This window comes from Rattus rattus, chromosome 12, assembly GCF_011064425.1.
Source record: "Rattus rattus isolate New Zealand chromosome 12, Rrattus_CSIRO_v1, whole genome shotgun sequence".
Taxonomy (NCBI): Eukaryota; Metazoa; Chordata; class Mammalia; order Rodentia; family Muridae; genus Rattus; species Rattus rattus.
This window is the reverse complement of record NC_046165.1, coordinates 49,135,535-49,157,526: the sequence shown is the minus strand read 5'-3', so window position 1 is coordinate 49,157,526 and position 21,992 is coordinate 49,135,535. Positions and strand designations below refer to the sequence as shown.

The window sequence follows — 21,992 nt, the reverse complement described above, 5'->3', positions numbered from 1 at the left end:
GTTGAGCAAGTGTCCTTGTGGGATGGTAGGACATCTTTTGGGTATATGCCCAGGAGTGCTATAGCTGGTTCTTGAGGTAGACCTATTCACAATTTTCTGAAAAACTGCCAAATTGATTTCCAGAGAGGTTGTACAAGTTTTCATTCTCACCAGCAGTGGAGGAGTGTTTCCCTTGCTCCACATCCTTGCCAGCATGTGCCGTCCCCTGAGTTTTTTTAACTTAGCCATTGTAATTGGCGTAAGGTGGAATCTCAGAGTCACTTGAATTTGCATTTACCTGATGACCAAGATGCTGAACATTTCTTTAACTGCTTCTCAGCCATTTGCGATTCTCTGTTGAAAATTCTCTGTTGAGAATTCTGTTTAGCTCTGTGCTCCAATTTTTAATTGGGTCATTTGGGTTGCTGGTGTCTGACTTCTTGAGTTCTTTATATGTTTTGGATATTAGCCCTCTGTCAGATATGAAGATGTGAAGATCTTTTCCCAATCTGCAAGCTGCAGTTTTGTCCTGTTAATGGTGTCCTTTGACTTACAGAAGTTTTTCAGTTTCATGAGGTTCCATTTATTAATTGTTGATCTTAGTGCCTGAGCCATTGTTTTCTGTTCATGAAGTTGTCTCCTGTACCAGCAATTGTGAGTGGTATCACCCCTGGGCAGGTGGTCCTGGGTTCTATAAACGGGCTGAGCAAGCCATGATGAGCAAGCCAGTAAGCAGCACCCTCCATGGTCTCTACCTCAGCTCCTGCCTCCAGGTTCCTGTTCAGTTTGAGTTCCTGCTTTGGCTTCCCAGAGGATCTTGATTCAGTATATGTAAGCCAAATAAACCCTTTCCTTCACAGGTTACTTTTGGTCATGTTTCCTTACAGCTATACAACCCCTAGCTAATACTGTCAGATACAAAGAACATAAAAGGTCATGTCACCCTGTAGATTGTTGCTAAAGGAAATTTCCAGATAACTTCAGTAGAAAGAGCTATAATTCAGAATATATTGACTTTCATACTTTCTTTAGGGAACACAGAACACAAAATATATAGCACAATATTTACTATATTTATTAGAATATCTTACCTCTTGTGCTACCAAAAGATAAAACTCATGCACACATATGTATCCTTGTGTACAGACATAAGCACACATGCTCTCATACATACGCATTAAAAACCAGTACAAATGTACTCTCAGAGACATTACCAGCATGCACAGGGCCTGCGCAGGTCCAAGCTAGATGGGGTCCCCTTGCTCAGAGAAAGAAGTGAACATGAGCTCACATACCTAACCAAGAAGCTCTAACTGCTCGAAATGAAAAGTTCGTTTTCTCCAATGGTGTCTCACTGGGCACACAAACCACACTTAAGGGCAGCCCCATGCCCAGCAGTAGAGAACCAGCTCAAAAGGAACTCGCTGGCTTTTTCTTGTCTCACATTGTTTTGTTTGGGCCTTTTTGTTTTGTTTTACCTTACTGGTTTTTAGCTTGTATATTATGATGTCTGACTTTGTATTTGTGTGTGTGTGTGTGTGTGTGTGTGTGCATGTATGTATGTGTGTGTGTGTGCTTGCATGAGTGTATGTGTGTGTGTGCTTGCATGAGTGTATGTGAGTGTGTTTGCGTGTGTATGTGTGAGTGTGTGTGAGTGTGTTTGCGTGTGTATATGTGTGTGTTTGCGTGTGTATGTGTAAGTGTGTTTGCATGTGTGTGTATGTGTGAGTGTGTGTGTGTGTTTCTTGTGCTTTTTTCTTATTTTGTTTTATTCTGCTTTGCCTGTTTGTTTTCTAATTTGCCTGTTTGTTTTCTAAAGAGAGAGGGGAAGAAGACATGGAGGTGGAAGAATGGGGAGGTGGGGAAGACCTGGGAAGAGGTGAGGAAGAGGAAGCCATGGCCATTTCATATATTGTATGAAAAATGGTTTATTTTCAATGAAAAAGAAGACTTACGTGGGTTGGTTTCCTCCTCCTATTCTCCATGTTTGTTATTTACTTGAAACACAGATTTATTTACTCTTGTTTGTATTCATCAGTTGAATTTATGTTCCTTTATTTTGGGGATGTGAAAACACAGTATGACCCTATTCAAAAGGTTTATTCAGATCAATGTCTCTCTTTCGCCATCGCTACTCTGTCATTTCTCACACCGGTGGGAGAGCAAACCCACTGATTTATGATCTATCCTTCCCGTGTTTTGCTTTACAAAAACAATTTTTCAGGGGAAGTCATCTTAAACCACAGACTTTGTTTTGGTGGGGTTTAAATCTCAGGGGAAGCTGAAGCATCTATTTTTTTTCTCAAGTGTTCGTTGTGGAAAAGCTGAATGGACTACTTTGCAAATTTCGCTGCCCTAATCTCAGGAACATTTAAGTGTGTACGTAAACGTCAGAATGTGGGGAAGGCTGTCATGACTCTGTTTGCTTACAGAACGGAGATGCTACCTGAGGCTAAACAGAATGTTAAATGGTGCTCAGTGATGGGTGGTGGCCTTGATTGAGATGGTGGCTACCTTGATGACATTCTCTGGACACAAATAATTCAGAGCTACGTAAACTCTTTACTGCTTGTACCAGTCCTGTGGCAACCACTGTGGTGGGCCTATCATTCCATATGGTTAAAGAAAGGTGTTTTAATGGAGACTCTACAATCCTTTTCAAACTCTGCTGCTCAGTTCCGAAGCCACGTTTTGAAGAACTCACCTTATCTCATCACCTAAGTTGAAGACCTTGACAAGGATGGTCAGGGTAAGGCAGCTTTCTTCCTCACTGGGGCTTCCGCATGACCCAGACCAGGATCTTCTCATCAGTCTTCATCACTGTGAGTCTTCAGTGAATCAGACCATATCCTCCGAGAATATTCCAGGCTTTCTCTGAGGGATTAATCTTCTCCTGGGTGGGTCTACACTGCTATCCACAAGTTACAATGCATTTATAAGAGGCCAAGGTTAGCTATGAACAAGGCCCAATGCAAAAATCACAAATTTACTTAACACGTGAACCTTTTTGAGTTTGTTTTGTTCTATTGCATGAACTTTATATATGACGTCATGCCCCATTGCCAGGATTAAGATTGTCTAAATTAGACACAGTGGCTGCCCTCACCATGATTGGTTGTTGTTGTTGTTGGTGGTGGTAGTGGTGGTGGTGGTGGTGGTGTTGGTGGTGGTGGTGGTGGTGGTGTGTGTGTGTGTGTGTGTGTGTGTGTGTGTGTGTGTGTGTGTGTGTGTGTGTTTGAGGGTTCAGTTATCAAACGACCTAATTGTATGTGTATGTTTCTTTTAGACTGTGGAAATGGAAGCTAAGTCAGCTGAGCCACAGAAACCAGAGGGAAGCAGCTGTTATACTTTAACCAGTGTGTAAAGAAGACTCTTAAGCAATTAGTTATCTGGGACTTTCTGCCCGAGGAGCTTGGCTGCTCAGCAAGTCACTGTTGGGATGAAGCTTTATGGCCTTGGAGTCCTGGTAGCCATCATCCTCTATGAGCAGCATGGCCTCGCCTTTCAGAGGTAACACCAGGGGCCTATGGGCCGCGTTCTTGGGTGTCTTTCATAGAGCAGGAGTAGTGTCCTGGGAAGGAGAGCCAACTGGGTGGAGGCCAGTTCCTTCAGAGACTTGAAGTGATCTGTTGACTATAGGATATCAGTAAATTTTTTTTTCTCATTTTCTGCTTTCATTTTACCAGTGTGATAAGTACAACCAGTGGCTCTGGAGATTAAATAAACGGGATGATTTACCTGTACCTTCACACAACACATGATTTACATTCTTCCTGCCTTAGATGTATGAACTAAGTAAATATGTTTTTATTTCCATCTTGTTCATAGAGCACAGGAGGGGAAAGGGAAAGGTATGAAAGAGATCTGGATTGCGCACGGGTACTGAGCGTAAACTGTGAGAGGAAGTTGAGCTACAGTGGACAGATAGAAGAACTTAGCTATTTCTTCATTAGCTTTATGGAGTGATTTCCTGAGGATCTTTGACTGTAAAATGATTAGAGCACAAACGAATGCATGTTGGAGCACACATAATACATGGGTCGCAGCATACGTGCTGTGTTATAATTACTAACCAGTCAATGCTAAGCTTTAGGATTTATAAACTTTGGAATTGTTATACTTTTTCTTTGTTCTGCTTCTGTAACCCTTTTCTAGTTACCTTTGAGATGGGTCCCTGTCTTCCTCTTTCTGAGTTTCAGGGAGAGATGGCGCTTGATCCCAGTGTAGGTGGGGAAAAGTATCCATCAAAACATTTTTTGAGTCACACAACAAATAGAATATTCACTCATTCAGCTAGTGCTGTGCCCTGAAGCTGTGTTTATGAAAGCTGGCTGATTCTGTTTTGCTCAGTGTGATTGTCAAGGATCAAGCAGTAAATTCCATTGTGAGAGGCTGGTTGTTAATGAGTTGATACAAAGATCAGAATTGCTGGAACAGTTGGTGACTTGTGTGTATATTTTATTAATAGTCAAGTAAGTATGATTTAGGATCTTTGTCGGTTCTAATATTCCATAACTTGATGGTTGTCTTTTGTTAGAAGAAAGGCAGCAGCAACTCTGATAACATCATCTAACCTTGACCCTGACCCTGACCCTGACCCTGACCTGACCCTGACCCTGACCCTGACCCAGGGTCTTTGAGTGGAGGGGGCAGAAATCCATTGTTATTTAGGAATGTGTTTGACTCATATACTAGGTGGACACAATATTGCTATTTAAATACCTACCCTATACTAAGTATCTGTCCTCCCCTTCCCTTCCCTTCCCTCCCCATCCTCCTCTCTCATCTCTCCCACCTTTATCAAATGGCTTCTCTATGTTACCCATGTTGACTCTGAGTTTCTGACCCCCTGCCCAAGCCTCTCCAGTAGATGTGGTTGGACTGTAGATGTGCGCTACTGAGCTGGCTCCAGGCGTCAACATGACTCTATACTAGACACAGCACACTGAAAGAGCTTACTTTATCTTTACAAAATCATCAAACCTGTACCCATTCAGTGGAGCTAAATAATGCAAATGAAAGAGACAGACAGAGGGAAAACTCTCTTGCACGTGGTTCCTACGTCCTTTGCTGTGGCATGTACTCTGAAAGCTATAGAGACGAATGCCTGAAGAGTGGAATGAGAACATCATGTAGGAGGGCCTACATGTGAGGGACCACGTTGGAGACAGAAGCATCCCGAGCTCTGAACTCTCACCCCTGCACTAGAAGTAATAAGCTGAAGCCCCTCCCCCAGTGTTTCTGAGCTCGGCTTCTTCAGGAGCAAGTTATTACTAGCACTAAAAGAGAAATCTAATTTCATTCAGAGTGACAGCCTTTGATAAATTCTTATTTCTGGGGGTTAGAATTTAAACCTTTCCAGAAAGCAGTAACCAGCTGGCATTCGCCTGAAGCTGTTCTTTGTTACTGTTTTCTTGCCGTGATCATTTTCCTAATAACAGTTTGCGTTGGAGCAATGTCCTCATGGTTGATTTGTAGGTGTGTGCTGATAACCCTCATCTGCGAAACGCCATGGACCACAGACACAAACAGCTTGTATAAAGGCAGAAATACCATACGCCAGAGAGGAAGGCAGCTGAAGCCTGAATTTCCATATCCGGTTGGCTTTTCAGGGCCAGATAAATAAATGAAATACTAGCAAGAATCTTGTAAACAAAGTCATTAATTGCATTGTGCAATGATTATCTAAGTGGAGTCTGACAGCCCAGGCCATTGGGAAAAGAAAAATGAGAAACATGGGCAGAGAGGAGGAGACAGGTTTGGAGAGAAGGGCATCATAGACCATGGCACATGCATTTTGTTAATATCACACTCTGGCTGGGCATCGATTCCAGTCATTCTCCTTCAGATATTAGTTCCTTCGGATCATTATTTTTGTCCGAAGGAGCAGACCACCAAACAGTGCAAAGCATATAACAACATCACGACTGGATCTTTCTATCTATCTATCTATCTATCTATCTATCTATCTATCTATCTATCCATCCATCCATCCAACCAACCATCCCATCCACCATCTATCCATCTATCCATCCATCTAGCATTTCTATCAGCTGTCAATGTATCTATCTACCTATGTACTTATTATGTACATATGTATGCATTTTATTCTATTTTTAGTGCAAGATTTTTCTTAACTATTTCTTCTGCAAATGCTGTAATTATCACTATAGAATTCAACAAAACCCACCTTTGTTTTTCACTTCTTGTCCCTGGGCATTCTACATAGTGGGGTTATTTTTCCTCATGGACGAACAGTAGGTCAGAAGAATCTCATGGCTTTTCAGCCCACCCTGAGGTAACTGACAGACCTTGGACTGTATTAAAATACAAAGCATCTCTATTCAGAAGTTAGAATACCATCTCCAGTGGAGCCATTGTTCAAATTTCTCGGTCTTTCTGGATAAAAAGAAAAACTTTAGATTTATTCATCACAGATCTGTTGATCGGAGTGAAGAGAGCAGCTTGTAAACCCCCCAGCTCTGACGAGTGTTCAAAGGACCTCATCCAGTCAGGTACAGAAATAAGACGTTTGGGAACAGAAGAACATGGCTTACTGCTGCCTGTGTGCTATTTCAGCTGATCTAACAGGGAGAGCCTGCGACTGGCTCAGCCTCAGTTGCTCTTTGCAGTGCCTGGCTCAACCTCAGCCACTGGAAACACAAAACCAAAACCAAACAAGAAAACTTCCTAACTTTGGCCTTCTGTTCATTCGCCCGTGTGATCAACCAATTCGTATTATTGCAGCAGACTCTGAGACCCCTGTGGCCCTTCTTTGTGATTTATCTCACATAGCAGGAACGTCTGTCTGTTTCTGGCCAAATTCTCCCAGGAGGTTGGCTCTGAGATGAAGACTGACCTACAGGCAGTTTTCTGGAGAGGGCTGTCATCCAGCTCTGTGGCAGAATGAGGGAGGCGAGTTTGGAGTGGTGGAGTAAGGGAAGTGAAGAGCAGGGTGGGGGGATTGAACCGTGATCCTGCCACAACAGACGTGATGCTAAGACCTGCCCCCACGCCGCCCCCCGCATGTCCCCTGCCACATTGGTGCGTTTTTAAAATTCTCTGATCATGGCTTATGTAGACCGTGCCTCATCTCTGAGAATGTTTGAGCATCTCCTTTGGCAGTGTTCAGAGGAGCTTGGGCCAACGCCACAGGACTGTTGCAGAAAGGAGTCATGGTCCCTTTAGACCAGTGGTTCTCAACTTTCCTAATGCTGCCACCCTGTAATATAATTCCTCATCTTGTGGTGACCACCACCACTCCCAACCATAAACTTACTTTTGTTGCTACTTCATGACTGTAATTTTTCTATTGTTATGAATTATGATGTAAACATCTGACTTCAGGTATCTGATATGTGACCCCCCAAGGGGTCGCGACCCACAGATTGAGAACCACTGCTTCGAACATTTCTTACAACACTAGAGTGTCTTTTGAGGGCTATCTAGATCGTCCTTCGGGGAAGAAAATCTGGGTGCAAGGACTGACTCCAGTCTGGAAACTAGACAATGGATTATGCCTTTTGATTGTGGTAGCTTGCCTTCAGTCCCTCTCAGTGCCATATGTTGGCATATTTTCAATATAAAGGTTAAACAATAGTCTGGCTGGCTGCTCACCTGTCTTGTCCCTGGGGATGCTGCGTTCTCTTCACCCTGTAGCTCCCTGAAGGTCATGTCTTTCTGGCCACTGCTCCAGCTTGGCTGCTCAGGAGAGCAGTGGTGCCTGGCTTCTTGCTGACAGACGAGCCTTGCCACCTGGAACTGACGGTAGGGGTGGAGGAGGTCTCCTCATCTCTGTCGCTATCAGGAAGCTCCAGTCTGTGGCAGAATGCCCCACACTGGCTCTGTGAGTGGAAGCCACTTCTTGCCTGGCTTCCTGGACAATAACAAGGATTAAAGCTGGCAGTGGAAGTGCTGAACATAATGAGGCAAAGTGACCCTTCTCTAAAGGGGTTTGCTCGGCCATGCCGGTGGATTCGACATTCTAGTTAGATCTTTGGGGGAGGGTTTGGATGCTAGGATGGGCTTTAGGCCCCTGGAGAAAACAATGACTTGCACTCACCAAACTAAAAATAGCAGAATTAATGTGGCAGACACTTAAAGAGTGTGGTGGTGTGCGGGGGTATTCATAGAACGAGGCACGATAGGATATACATACCGTGCAAGATGGCGCTCTGTTTAGTGTAGGATCGGGGCGAAGAAGAGGCTGGGCAGCACTGGAGGCAGAGGAGCGGCTGCTTCAGTCAGGGATGGACTTAGCAGTTGTTTTGCTGTTGGTGATGATGGTGTCATTGGTTTGGTTTTTCTGAGTAAATAAAATGTTGAGATTTCTTTTTTTAATTTTTTTCAAAGAAGGGAAAATGGGAGAGAAAACAGTGAAACTGCATCACCTGTAGAAAAAGTTCTTCAGCTTGCCAGCGGCCATGTCCCCCATGCGTTTCTTAGGCCTTTATGTCTGTCTGCATAATTCTGCATCAGGTGGCTATGCTAATCATTTTGAAACATTTTAGGCTCTCTCTCTCTCTCTCTCTCTCTCTCTCTCTCTCTCTCTCTCTCTCTCCCTCCCTCCCTCATTGTTTGTTTTGTTTTGATTTGATTCTGTTAAAGAGACAGAATCTCTTTAATTGGCTTCGACTGACCTGGAATTCACAGTGATAAGCCTGCCTCTACCTCTGTCTCTGCCTCTCAAACTCTGGGATTGAAGCCCTGAACGACCACACCCAGCTGACCTTTTTTATAAATAAATAAATAAATAAATAAATAAATAAATAAATAAATAAATAAATTGTAGTTAGCAGGGCATGGTGGCGGTGCCTTCAATCCCAGCATTCAAGAGGCAGAGTGGAGCTTTGTGAGTTTGAGGCTAGCCTGGTCTACAGAGTGACTTCCAAAACAGCCAGAGCTACCTCGTGAGACACTGTCTCACACAGGAAAAATACAAACAAACCACTGCAATTATGCACATGCCCCAGGGTCGGTGCCTATGATGGAAGACAACTCATATTTCGCCCTCTCTCCTTCTCAGACAGCCAAGCAAGCTGGGGTTCACAACGCGTTCTTTGTTTATCTGTAACTTTCTCCTGCTTTTAATACAGAGTAGTTTCCTTTCTCTTCTAAATTAGTTTTTCAAAAATAGGACCATATTTCAGTTCGCGTCATCTTGTTTCGCTGCTTTATAATGTATCACGGAAATCGTCCCCAAGTTAACGGTTATAAATCAAACTCATTCTTTATAACTGGAAAACGCCCTAGGATAGTTGCACATGTGTTTCCAGTTATTGACACTTTGAATAATGATTCAGTACACAGCCTTGAACATACGCCCGTGGGCAGCGGTTGAATGGATTATGCTAAACCTGTACCAGGGATCGACGTCAAATTTCCCAGGCTGTTGTTCTATGAGCCACTGTTTGATCTTCTCGCTGGTGTCCAGAATCGTTTTATCGAAATCCTCCAAACAAAAACATCCTCTGTCCTACTGCCAATCACGGTTATCCCCTGACTCCTCGTTACTTAGGAGATGAAGCCCAAAGCCACCAGGGTGCTTTCAGACTCTTCTTTATGGAAGGACTTCCTAAGACCTCTACATGTGACCCTGGCGATATGGTTGTATAAAGTCAATATACAAATCAAGCATCTACCAAAATAAGTCCTAGAGAAATTTGCTTTAAACCAATTCTTCAGTATCCATAGAATCTTTTTGCTGAATAAATATGAAAACAAAATTGCAAGCTAAGGAGACGAAGGTGTTTGCTCACCTTTAACATAAAGGAGTAAATACTGCCTCAGCTCTGATACTACAGCATGAGGGGTGTTTTCAACTTTCTCGGAGTCAGTCGATATTCTCATTTTACACAGTCAGTGCTGAGAGGTCTGCTTTGCATAAATACTCCACACACGGTGGGAGAAGTTTGATAGAACCATTTTAGAAATTGTTGGAAATTCTGTCCCAACCCAAGGCCAAAATTCATTTAGTGGTTTTTCGAGAAACTCTAACCGTGAGTTTTAAAATGAAATAGACTAACAGTGCTGTCCAAAGGTGATGCCAATGTGTGGATGCCAAGGAGAAGCGGTAAAGAAGTATTAACTCCTCGTTTCAGTAACGAGACCACCATGTGTTTGTAGGAACAGAAAACCATCAATCAGCACTGCTGGTCAGGACAGTGGGACAGTGTGGACTCGGATATGAGGTGTTTCAGGATCCACTGGATCCTGGCAGCACAGAGGATATAACATGCTGTGTTCAGAGCCACAGCTGCTGTGAAGTCATGTCATGCCACACAGGGGAATGCTACCACAAACACCTTGGAGTCATCTGGTGGTTGGTTTTAAATTAATTTTTGAGGGGGGGGGTCTTCATGCATTCCAAAACCTTTTACTGTTGCCAAGGTTTTAGGAGCTCCACACTCAGTTACACGGCCTCAGACTCAACCATGGTTTAAAGAGGCAGAGGAGAGACAGTAGAAGATTAACTTCTTTCTGTTCAGTTACTACTCCTCTCCTTCTCTGAACAGCCATGTGTCACACTCGGAAGAAGGAGCAGGTTACCATTTCCCAGCAAGCTCTGTGACCTCCTGGGCTCATCAGCCTCTAACTTAGGCAATAGACGCTTGTGTCTTAGTTAGAGTTGTCATTGCTGTGATGAAACACTATGACCCAAAGTAACCTGCGGAGGAAAGGGTTTCCTTGGCTTATGTATACTGAATCACCATCCACTAAAGGAAGCCAAGGAGGGAACTACAGCAGGACAGGGCCCTGGAGCAGGAGCTGATGCAGAGGCCACGGAGGAGTGCTGCTCACTGGCTTGCTCCCCATGGCTTGCTCAGCCTGATTTCTTTTTTTTTTTCTCCATCTTTATGAAATTGGGTATTTCTTATTTACATTTCGATTGTTATTACCTTTCCCAGTTTCCAGGCAAACATCCCCCAACCCCTCCCCCTCCCCTTCTATATGGGTGTTCCCCTCCCCATCCTCCCCCCATTACCGCCCTCCCCCCAACAATCCCGTTCACTGGGGGTTCAGTCTTGGCAGGACCAAGGGCTTCCCCTTCCATTGGTGCCCTTACTAGGCTATTCATTGCTACCTATGAGGTTGGAGCCCAGGGTCAGTCCATGTATAGTCTTAGTCCCTGGAAGCTCTGGTTGGATTCAGCCTGATTTCTTATAGAACTCAGGCCCAGGGATGGCGCCACCCACAATGGGCTGAGCCCTCTCACATAAAGCACAATTAAGAAAATGCCCTGTGTGCTTGCCTGTGGCCTGATTTTATGGAGGTATTTTCTCAGTTGAGGCGCCCCCCTCTCAAATGACTATAGCTTGTGTCAAGTTTCATAAAATTAGCCAGCATGCCTCCAATGGAGCCTGTGCTAATAATGCCCCCCTACTATAACCTCTTCTGTACTTACATAGCTCTCTGTATATCTCTTCTTTACTAAAATCTTTTATTCTATGTGTTTTTAGGAGGTTAGAGAATGAATGATTAAGAGGCTAAGAACACTTGCTGCTTTTGCAGAGGTTGGAACCCGTAAGGGGACAACCCACAGACGCCTCCAACTCCAGGGGGTCCAGAGCCCTCTTCTAGCCTCTGTTGGTACATGTTTACACAATACACATGCACACTGAGAGATAGAGACAGAGAAAGACAGACAGATGGACAGACAGGCAGACAGAGACAGGTCCAAAAACTCTTAAAAAATTAGTACTTTTAGAGTGACAGGAAAAGTGCCGAGGGGACATGTGGCATCCCTGCTTGGCCCTCATGCTTGCTTCCTAGTCCCATCATCGTAGTCATCACTCCATGTTTGTCAAAACTGTGAAGCCAGCACTGGTTGGCCCTGTTCACTGGGCCTTTAAGAAACCATAGCTTTCTTTTTCTCCTACAGAGAAACTGGACGGCAAACTGCAGACGTGAATCTGCTAAGAAGCCCTCCCTCTCGGAGTAAATGGTTTACAAACAGAAAGGAAATTGAGACTGAGTCACACTAATGTATCGCCCAGACTTCTGCCAGCCGCACTGGGAACTGGAAACACTGTAGCAAGTGTTACACCGTAGAAAGGAATACACAGAGTACAAGCAAGTGCTAGGAAAACTGATGTCCCCAGATCCACTTCATTTGTGTATCCTGACGACAGAGGTGGCTAGGATATGGAGTAACGAATCACCATGTGCAGAAGGAAAGGCAACATCGTTAGAGCAAGTATAACTTTAAAATATGCGATACAATTATGGATTAAACCTAGAAAAGACATTAAAGAAAGCCAAACAGATAAATCTTCTGTATTCATTGATCAGAAGACTCAAAACCATGAGTACGTCCATCCTCCCCAAATTATGAACCTTTAAATTACAAAAAACTCACCATGAAAACTTAAGGTTTTTATGAAACGTGACAGGTGTTGACTTTTAAATTTTATACTGAAGAGCAGATCTCCCTGAGAGGCTTTTCCAAAGGCACAGGGTTGGGGGATAGGTGGGAATAAGAGCTCATTCTGAAAGACACTGGGAATTAGTTTGGGGGTCAGAGATGACAGTTCAGGCAGTTAACCTGAACTTGATCCCCAGAACCCATGGAGAAAACACAGCTGTGGTTCGTCATTGCTTTTAACCTCACTCACCACAGGAGAAAAGACAGGCAAAGAGCAACAACCCCATTCAAACACAACAGCCCAAAAAGCCGTACTGTACTGCTGAGGGCCATCGTAGATTATGCTACAATAACTAATGCACTCGAAAAGAGCCTCAACTGAGGCAAGAAAGCCGTAATTAATAAGTAGTCCACTTGTGCTGCTATAACATCAGAATACTTCCAACTGTGGGTTTATAAGCAACAGAAATGCCTCCCTGTGCTAGAAGCTAGAAATCCAAGGTCAAGGCGTAGCAGATTTCCCCTGGATAGGGTGGGCGGGAATTGGTGGGGTCACTCCCAGGCTTCTTTTATAGGGACATTCACCCTAATCTTATTCCAGAGGGCTCTTTTCTTATGACCTCTTCACATTCCAAATCCATCATATCTCAGTATCACTTTGAGGATTGGGATTTCAACCTATAGAGTTGAGAGGGACACAAGCCTCCATCATGACACTTGTCCTGTCAGCTATCAGTAGAAAACGCAGACCCTCCCTGCTGCTCTACCCTGGAAGTCTAAACTGTTTCCATTGTACAACTCAGTCGGTGTCTTGAAGTTCTTTGCTCTAGCTTGTGTGCAGCCTCGCACATCCCCACTGGCTGAAAGTCAGGCCTCAGCAGAACCATGTCCAAGGCTGGGGGATGCAACTTTTCTGCAGCCTGGGAAAAAGATATGGTTCAATGCTCATTTTCTCTGTCAGGTAATGTGAAAACTTAACCCACATCGATAGTGACATAGATAGCTTTGAAAGGTATTGGAGATTCTTAAATGACTATATGGTGTTAAAAAGGGAGAGAGAGAGAGAGAGAGAGAGAGAGAGAGAGAGAGAGAGAGAGAGAGAGACATGCAGAGGCAGAGAATTCCTTTGTTATAGTTCCTATGGATAATTTCCGATGCCTTAAAAGATGGGATAGGGAAGACAAATTCGATGTGGACACTGAAGAAGTGGCTTAAGGGTGCTCTTCCAGAGAACCTGGATTTGATTCTTGGTACCCATGTGGCAGCTCACAACTGTAACTCCAGTTCTTGGGATCTGACACCCTCTTCTGGCCTCCAAGGGTCTCTGCATGCACACATGTAGGCAAAACATTCATACACATAAAATAATTTAAAAAAGACAAAAGACATAGATGTGACTATTATTGTGTTCCAAAGTTTGGTCAGACCTCTTACACCCATCAACCTGTAAGAAAATGGTGGATAAAAATGTACTTAAAGAAGAAGCCACCCTGGGAGTTGAGGTTTCTGAAGGAGGACTAACGTGTAGAGCCAAGAGCATTTCAGAAAGACTTTCTGACCTCACCCCGTCGTTTCCTGTCAGCCCTGCAGCTTGAAACAACAAATATGTCATCTGAAGTGTTGCCAGCATCCACTGAGCCTACTAATGTAGAAAGAAAGCCAGGCACGAGTGACGGTGAGGAGAGACAGAAGCTGAGAGTAGATTCGGGGACTGATCCAATATCTAAACGGCCACTGAAGAAGCTGATGAAACAGAAACAAAGCAAAGAGCAGCAGGAACAGCGCAAGGAAGGATGAAAAGAAAAACGCAAGAGAAAGACATTAGAACGACGGTGCCAACTGGAGTCCAACTCAGATGGAAACGACAGGATTCGGAGACATGTTGTTTGTAGCGGCCTCCCCCTTACCATCGACTGTAGCTCTGATGACTTGATAGTGTTAAAGGATATTAAGAAACTTCATAAACAGATTCAAGGATGTTATACAATGTAAAAAGCTCCACATCCAGCACAGTTTAACTTGACAAGCCATGGAGGTCAACTGAAGAAGAACATAGATGACAATGACCAAGGATGGGTCAACTGGAAGGATATTCACATCATATCCGAGCCTATAGTGAACTCATTAAAAAAAAAAAAACACAAAAACAAGGACCTGGTTTATCTGACTCACCTAAAGTACTGAAGGCCTTAGATGTGACTGGAGGGTTAGTGCACCACAACCATCACAAGGGACTCTCACTTAAGCAAGCATCCAGTTATGGAACTGAACGTGAAGTCCAGCTCCCTCTCGCAGATTCTGTGAGGATGAGTAGTAGAAAAGTCCTGGTGGTTAACCACGTGTTTGAATTATCCTGGAGTTCTTGGAAACGGGAGCCTGGCTTACCCCAATGGAAAGGAGCTGTTTTTCCCCTGCACACAGGCCTGCGAAAGCTCTCCTCAGGACCACCAGGCCCTGCCAGGAGGACGGGACAGTGGCAGCGAGGGAGGGCATTGCAGGATGATCCTGACTCGCCACAGAATGAGGAGCAGGACCAGCAAAGCAGCCTGGTTTCTGCAGTGAGCCCTGACCCACAGTAACCTCCGCTCCCCCCCCCCGCCCCCAGCCCCGTTCTCCTCTTGTTTAAGAGAAACCAGGCAGTGCCGTGCTTCGCAGAATGTTCAGACTGCAAGAAAATTTTCTCTTGTCTCTGTTGTGGAATTTTAAATCTTTTTAAAGAGTTAAATGATAATGAAAAACCCTTTAAGCACTAAGAAAGGATTGTTCAGTTTTGTTTAAGAAGACTTAAAGGTGTGATTTCAGACTGGCTTTAACTCCCATCAGTCGTGGAGGATGTTGCGAGCGAGTCTGCCTCCATCCATCATTCACTGGGGCATGTCTTTCAGGAAGAGCCTTCTGACCCGAGCCTGGTTTTTTCACGTTTCTCCTACCTGTGTCATTTTGGTCTGATGGCTGATTGTTGGGACAGATATTCATCACTGTCCTGTGAGTCTTCTAGAATCTTGAACTTGGGAAGCTACCCTTTTTTTCTGTAGCTTCTGTGTTCAGTTTTAAGAAATAACATTAATTCTAGGAGGACTACCAATTGGTTGCTGGCTCAATAATTCATTCCTTTTGGACAGTGAAGCCCATTCCTGTGCCTCCCTCACGGTGCCTTCGTATGCTTCTGAAGTAGTCTCGAGAATAATCTTAAATCCCGCAATGACAATAGTTTATTCAATTACACAAGTTTTGCTGGGTAGATTACTTTATAAGGTTACCTCTGAACTATCAATTTGCCTTTACCTCAGTTTAAAACAAAAGAGCTATTCTTTCCATTAATTTTCCACATATTTAACATATTTCCATAATGTTAGCTTTTAATGTGAATATTATACACCTGTGTCCTATATAATTTTTCAACTCATGTAAACGTGTTTCTGTAAATAACATATGCGTGTAATGTTTACATCTGTCTGTAACACATTTAGCTTTCATGCCTTAATCCACAATGGCAGGTTGATCTGTATTGTTTGTGGAAGGATTGTGTTGAATTCACTAATTTGAATTCATTAACTAGAAATTAAACAGTGTTCTGGAAACTGACGAAGACAGAGTTAGGCTTCTACCCATCATGAACATTTTTTATGTTCTAATTATTTAGCATTCCAATTTGTACTGATGTGTTGTTTTTAGTCCAGCTTATTTGCCTGTGGTATTTTTCCCTATTCATTCCTTTGTGTTTTGGTAATAATTGACCAGTATCATTTATCTCTTTTCTAGGTACTAATCTTTAGCAGCTACTCACACTGCAAGTCTTCAACAGTATTTGCAAAGAAGTGTGTTTAGGTCACGTGCCCCGTACACACGGGCAGTGGAACTCCAGGAGCTTTCCCTGAATCGTGACAAAGTCAGTTTCTGGTCTTTTCTCTTTATTATATAATGTGTGTGCTGTGTTAATGTCACACTTAGATGGAAGCTCGTTAGATCTGGTGTGGATGTTCACTGCCTGCTTTTGTTGCTTTATTCGTAGTTACCTATTGTAGCTAGGTCTTCCAAAGTCTATAAATGAAGTATATAAACAGTCATAGTATAGTTCTAAATGAATAAAGCTCACTCTGTTACTGGAAGAAGAAGGAGGAGGAGGGGGAAAGGGGAGGGGGAGAGAGAGGGGAAGAAGGGGAGGGGGAGAGAGAGGGGAAGAAGGGAAGGGGGAAAGGAGGAGGGGGGAAGGGGAGAGGAAGGGGGAGAGAGAGGGGAAGAAGGGGAGGGGGAGGGGAAGACGGGGGGAGGGGGAGGAAGTAGTCAGGGATATAGCTCAGTAGCAAAGCAGCTCCCTGGCATGTACAAGTACCTGGGTTCAAACACAACACTGGAAATAACAAAAGAAAATGAAAAGGGTGGGCAGGGAGACAAAACTAAAACTGGTAGAAGACTTGCAGTGTGAGTAGCTGCTAAAGATTAGTACTTAGAAAAGAGATAAATGATACTGGTCAATTATTACCAAAACACAAAGGAATGAATAGGAAAAAAAAACACAGGCAAATAAGCTGGACTAAAAACAACACATCAGTACAAATTGGAATGCTAAATAATTAGAACATAAAAAACGTTCATGATGGGTAGAAGTCAAAAGCTTAAACATGAAGTAAGTTAAGTCAGAAGATTAAACCGTAAGAGTGTGCTGCTATGGTGATTTTAGAAAGTAGATGGCAGAGGTCATCAAGTGCTGGCAGGAAGGGGTCAGAGGAAGTCTTGGCCCACTGGAAATACAAATGAGTGAAAAAGTAATGGACTAATTTGACATTATCTTGTGAGATGAAAATGATACATACCTCGAGACCCAGCGAGTCCTCTGGCCAGGAAATTCTTGTACTGTGAGCTATGGCAACAAGCTTGAAAACGCAAGTGTAGGTAAGGAAGTGCCATTCAGCCATTCACAGGAGTACGTAGAATATGCTCTTTTAAAAATTGACAAAATCTGTGGTCCATGCAAGGCAGGCACTCTACCACTAAGCAGTGTCTCTTACTTTCTTTTTATAAGACTAAAATCAAAATCAAATAAATCGAGACAATCCCTGAAGGCTCTCCACAGACAGTAACCCGCAGCTGTGTGTCAGTGAGACCACTGTAAAGAAAAGCAGAGGATGAAAAGGGTGGAAAGTGAAGGTGTTGGATATCTTTGGGAGGGTTGGGATGTGAGAGAGGAAGAAAGAGCACAGTGGGAACTCCAAGGATGACAGTCAAGCTCTCACTTGAGTCTTTCTCAGAGATGAGGGTGGAGTTGTGAAGATGCTTGAAGCAGGATCTCACTTTGTAGCTCAGGCTGGCCTGGAATTTGCTCTGTAGCCCAGGATGGTCTGAAGATTATTTTCCTTCAACCTTGAGAGTGCTTGGAATTACAGGATACACCATCATACCTGGTCTGGTGCTGAACGTCTTAAGTGGGGGGGGGGCTCATAGATATTCTTTTTATACTGCAATAAATGTAAACTAGTGTTAACACAGATGTTCTCAAATACGTGATATTATGTTGCTATTAGTTACTTGGCAATTCTACATATTTGTGGAATACAGGGGTATATTAGGATACACATCCACACTGTTTAATAAGATCAGGGCATTGAGCATCTCCCTTCTTCACAGATTTATCTTTTATTTGTGAAAACATTCATATTCTCTCTTCTGGCTATGTGAACATATAGATAGCACAGTCTTGCTTATCATAGTTGCCCCTGTGGTAGAACGTATTTCATCTAACAATAATTTGCATCTATGGATCTCTCTCTCTCTCTCTCTCTCTCTCTCTCTCTCTCTCTCTCTCTCTCTCGCTCTCGCTCTCGCTCTCTGACCCATCTCCTCCTATACCTCCCAGCTTCTTTGGTAACCACTTTTCTGTTCCCTCCCATCTTGAGATCTCCTCTAGAGTCCACACATAGATAAGATCACATAGTGTGGGGCTGGAGGGATGGCTCAGCAGTTGAGAGCACTGACTGCTCTTCCAGAGTTCCTGAGTTCAAGTCCCAGCAACCATATGGTGGCTCACAACCATTTGTAATGGCATCCAATGCCGTCTTCTGGTGTGTCTGAAGACAGCTACAATGTACTCACATATATAGAATAAATAAATAAATCTTTTTTTAAAAAAATGACATAGTGTGGGGTTGGGGATTTAGCTCAGTGGTAGAGCGCTTGCCTAGGAAGTGCAAGGCCCTGGGTTCGGTCCCCAGCTCCGAAAAAAAGAACCAAAAAAAAAAAAAAATCACATAGTGTTAGCCTCTCTGTGCCTGGCTTATTTTACTTAACATAATCTCTGTTGACATACATGACGGGATCCCATTCTTTGACATTTTTTTCTCTTAGATTTCTCGTGTGTGTGTGTGTGTGTGTGTGTGTGTGTGTGTGTGCATGTGTGTGAGTGTTTTGCCTGCCCTGTATATATGTGCACTGTGTAAATGCCTGGGGCCTACTGATGTCAGAAGAAGGTGTCAGATCTCTCAGAACTATAGTTGCAAATGGTTTTGACCTGCCACGTGGAACCTGGGAATTGAACCTGGGTTTTCAGCAAGGGTAACAAATGCTCTTAACCACTGAGCCATCTCTCTAGACCCAAGGATCTCATTCTTTTTAATGGCTGGGTATTATTCCACTGTGTGTGTCTGTGTATTTATCACACTTTCTTATCAACGTATCCAGTGAAGGACACTCAGATTGACTCCACAGCAGCAAGGGGTATTGCAACAAAAGTGAGAGTGCAGATGTCTCTCTGATGTACTAATTTCATTTCCTCCTGGCCAGCAGTGTTGTCAGAGTACATTGGAGCTCTATCTTTCCTTGAGCAAACTCTGCACTGCTTTCCACAAAGGTTCTACTAGTTCACACTCCCAGTGATAGCAAACTAGAGTCCTGCATTTCCCATGTGCAAAAATAAAAGCAAACTTATTTGTCATCTATTTTCAGACCCAAGTCCTTGTGCACCTGCGTGCACAGAAGGAAGAGAAAAGAGATCAGTGCTCTGCACCCAAGAGCTGTGGTTCTGTGATTAGTTTGGAGTATGAGAAAGAGGTTGTTAACCCTTTACACTGAGTCTGCCTGTGCCCTAATACACTTTGTTTCCTCCGGTGAGTGTGTACCAGTGTCATGTTGTTATTTAACCAAACCCTGTTTCCCTCCCCAGTGGCCATGTTTTATCTGCTCTCCCTCGAACCTCCAGGCAAGTTCAACTTCTTCAGAATCTTACTACAACCTATGAGGTAATTCCCCTAACTTACATTTACATTAGCATTTTCCCCCTGTGAGCACTGTGAACTGTTTCCCTTCCAGTCTGTCTATAGGTATCTGGCTATAACCACATGGCCTATGGTTTCCAGAATCAAACCTTTACTGTTATTTGAGGTATCGTGGTATTACCTTGAAGCTGTAAGCATGTCAGCAGGAGAAAGTTGACAATATTTTGCTTAGAGAATGGTGGTTCTTAGCTAACGGGTAGGCACATAAGCTATAAGAAAACTGTGATTAAAATGTCCGTGCCTGGGTCCCAGCTCCCCAGAAGTCCAAGATGTGGAAGGTTGGCAGGCAGCAGAGAGTGACTGAGCCAGTGTTTGTTCGTGTTCTTTGGGAACTCAAGATCCAACACAGGTGCAGGCAGTCAGGAGTGCTTGCTAATAATAAAGAAGAGGTAGTTAGAGGAGGTGGAGGTGCCCTCATTGCATGGGGCAGGAGATGACCCAGCAGAACGGAAGGTCACGATGGTAGTTCTCAGACGGCAGAGCATTTCCCCGGTCAGGCAGTGGAAGCTTTGTTTCAGCAAAATGGTTACCAGAATCCCACCTCTGTGGGGAATGACCCTACAGGAACACACAGTGTGAGGTGGCATGAGCAGTAGCCTGAGCAGGAAGGCCTCAGCCCGAGGCGTACATCACATGGGTGGCCACCTGTGCGCCTGACAGGCACAGAGCTGAGTGGAACACGTCCCTGGCCATCTCATACGATAAAAATAAAATATCTCTAGAGAAAGGATCAAAAATATCTCAATTTTAACCACTCTGTTCTGTTCCTTGTCTGGTTTTTATCTTCATTGTTTAATAAGCTTGCAAAAAGAAAAAAAAAAAAGAAAAACCCAAACTTGAGGTCATTTTTTTTCCATTTTTGTATATATGTCACAACAGTGTGTTCTTGTTTACCTCAGAATCTCATTGCTTATTCTGAGCCTGGCTATATGCTTTTAGACAAATTAGGTCTGATTCTTCAGTGGCTAGTCTTTGCATCTGCCTGGTTGGTGCTCTAATAAGGAAAAAAAAAAGAGCCTGAAAGCACTTTGGAGAAGTGCGGTAGAATGAGAAAATTGTAAATATTCCGAGGCTTTGGATGAAAGAACAGAACATTAATGTGATAACAATATCAAACGCACGGACTCTTTACTAAGCAAAACCGACGTGTAATCAAACTTCCTTCCTAGAATTTCTTTTCTCTTTTAAGCACCTGAAATGCACATCCAGCTCCATAGAAGTCATAAATGTATTCATCTTCTCATCAAATATGAAGCAGCTGGAGTGTTTTGGGGTCTGTTTGGCAGCTAGAGCAGCAGTGGGTAGAAGAGGTCCCTGCAGAATGAGTGTTTGTATCACTGTGTGGGGGGTGGAGACTGGCTGAGAGATGTCTTTGTCACAGCCTTTTAGAGACAAGTAGCTAGGTGGGCCTAGCTAGTTTTGCAAATGATGCGAATGGTTCAGTTTTCAATTTAACAATTTCCCCCCACAAATTGTAGGTTGTTCTCTGGCAGCCAGTGACAGCTGAATTCATTGAGAAGAAAAAGGAAGTCCACTTCTTTGTGAATGCGTCTGATGTCAGCAGTGTCAAAGCCTATTTAAATGCGAGCAGAATTCCATTTAAGTAGGTATCCTTTGCTACGTATATTCAAAACCTATGATAAACACCCACTGTCTTTGACTGAGAAACAGTGTAATGGCTTTGTGGGAAAATGGAGTTTATTAAAAATGGTGGCGTGGCAGTCTCGGTGTCAGGCTGGTGATGAGACCAAAGACCAAATGCAGTGACAAGTGGTTTGACCTCCTACAGCTTTGGTCTTTCATCGGAATTAAAACCCAGTGGTCTTCACACCTCTCAGTCATCCTCTTTCTCTGACTGCTCTCTTCCCGGTAGGCAAAACCATCATTTCTGTGGCATTAGTTATCGTCTCCTTGTTACAATGAGAAAAAAAAAACTGACAAAGGAAAGAAGGAAGGTGTAGTAGGCAGGGATCTCCAGACGAACAGAGTTGATACTGTGTGTGTGTGTGTGTAAAATTATGTATACATATAATTACATATATAATAATTACATATAAATACATATATATTTAATAGTGGGCATACTTGCAAAGAATTTTGTTTATTTTTATGTGCATGGATGTTTTTCCTGCACACACCATGTGTGTGCCTGGCGTCCACAGAGCAAGAAGAGGCTATCAGAACCCCTAGAACTGGTATGTCTCAGCTGCTCTTCAGTGTCCTTTGGAACCCTGAAAAAGCAGGCTCTAATACCAGTGAAGGATTACCTCAGACCAGGAGAAGAGAGGGAGAGAGAGGAGAGAGAGAGAGAGAGAGAGAGAGAGAGAGAGAGAGAGACAGAATGCAAAAGGCAATGCTCCTTTCTTCCGTGTCCTTCTCTT

At 43.5% G+C, this 21,992-nt stretch overlaps 1 protein-coding gene and 1 pseudogene across 2 annotated transcripts in view; both read left to right on the top strand.

Moving 5' to 3' along the window:
* Window positions 1-3,384: 3,384 nt before the first annotated feature.
* Cpb2 (carboxypeptidase B2) overlaps window positions 3,385-21,992 on the top strand; it is a 42,995-nt gene continuing 24,387 nt past the window's right edge. The window contains exons 1-3 of one of the 2 annotated variants that reach the window (XM_032917721.1): window positions 3,385-3,489; window positions 19,500-19,575; window positions 21,090-21,214. In XM_032917721.1, the coding sequence (XP_032773612.1) occupies window positions 3,419-3,489; window positions 19,500-19,575; window positions 21,090-21,214 (272 nt within the window). In that variant the 5' untranslated portion in view covers window positions 3,385-3,418. The remainder of the gene's footprint in view (window positions 3,490-19,499; window positions 19,576-21,089; window positions 21,215-21,992) is intronic. The other variant, XM_032917722.1, reaches the window with a different exon arrangement.
* LOC116913521 lies at window positions 13,949-14,922 on the top strand (annotated as a pseudogene).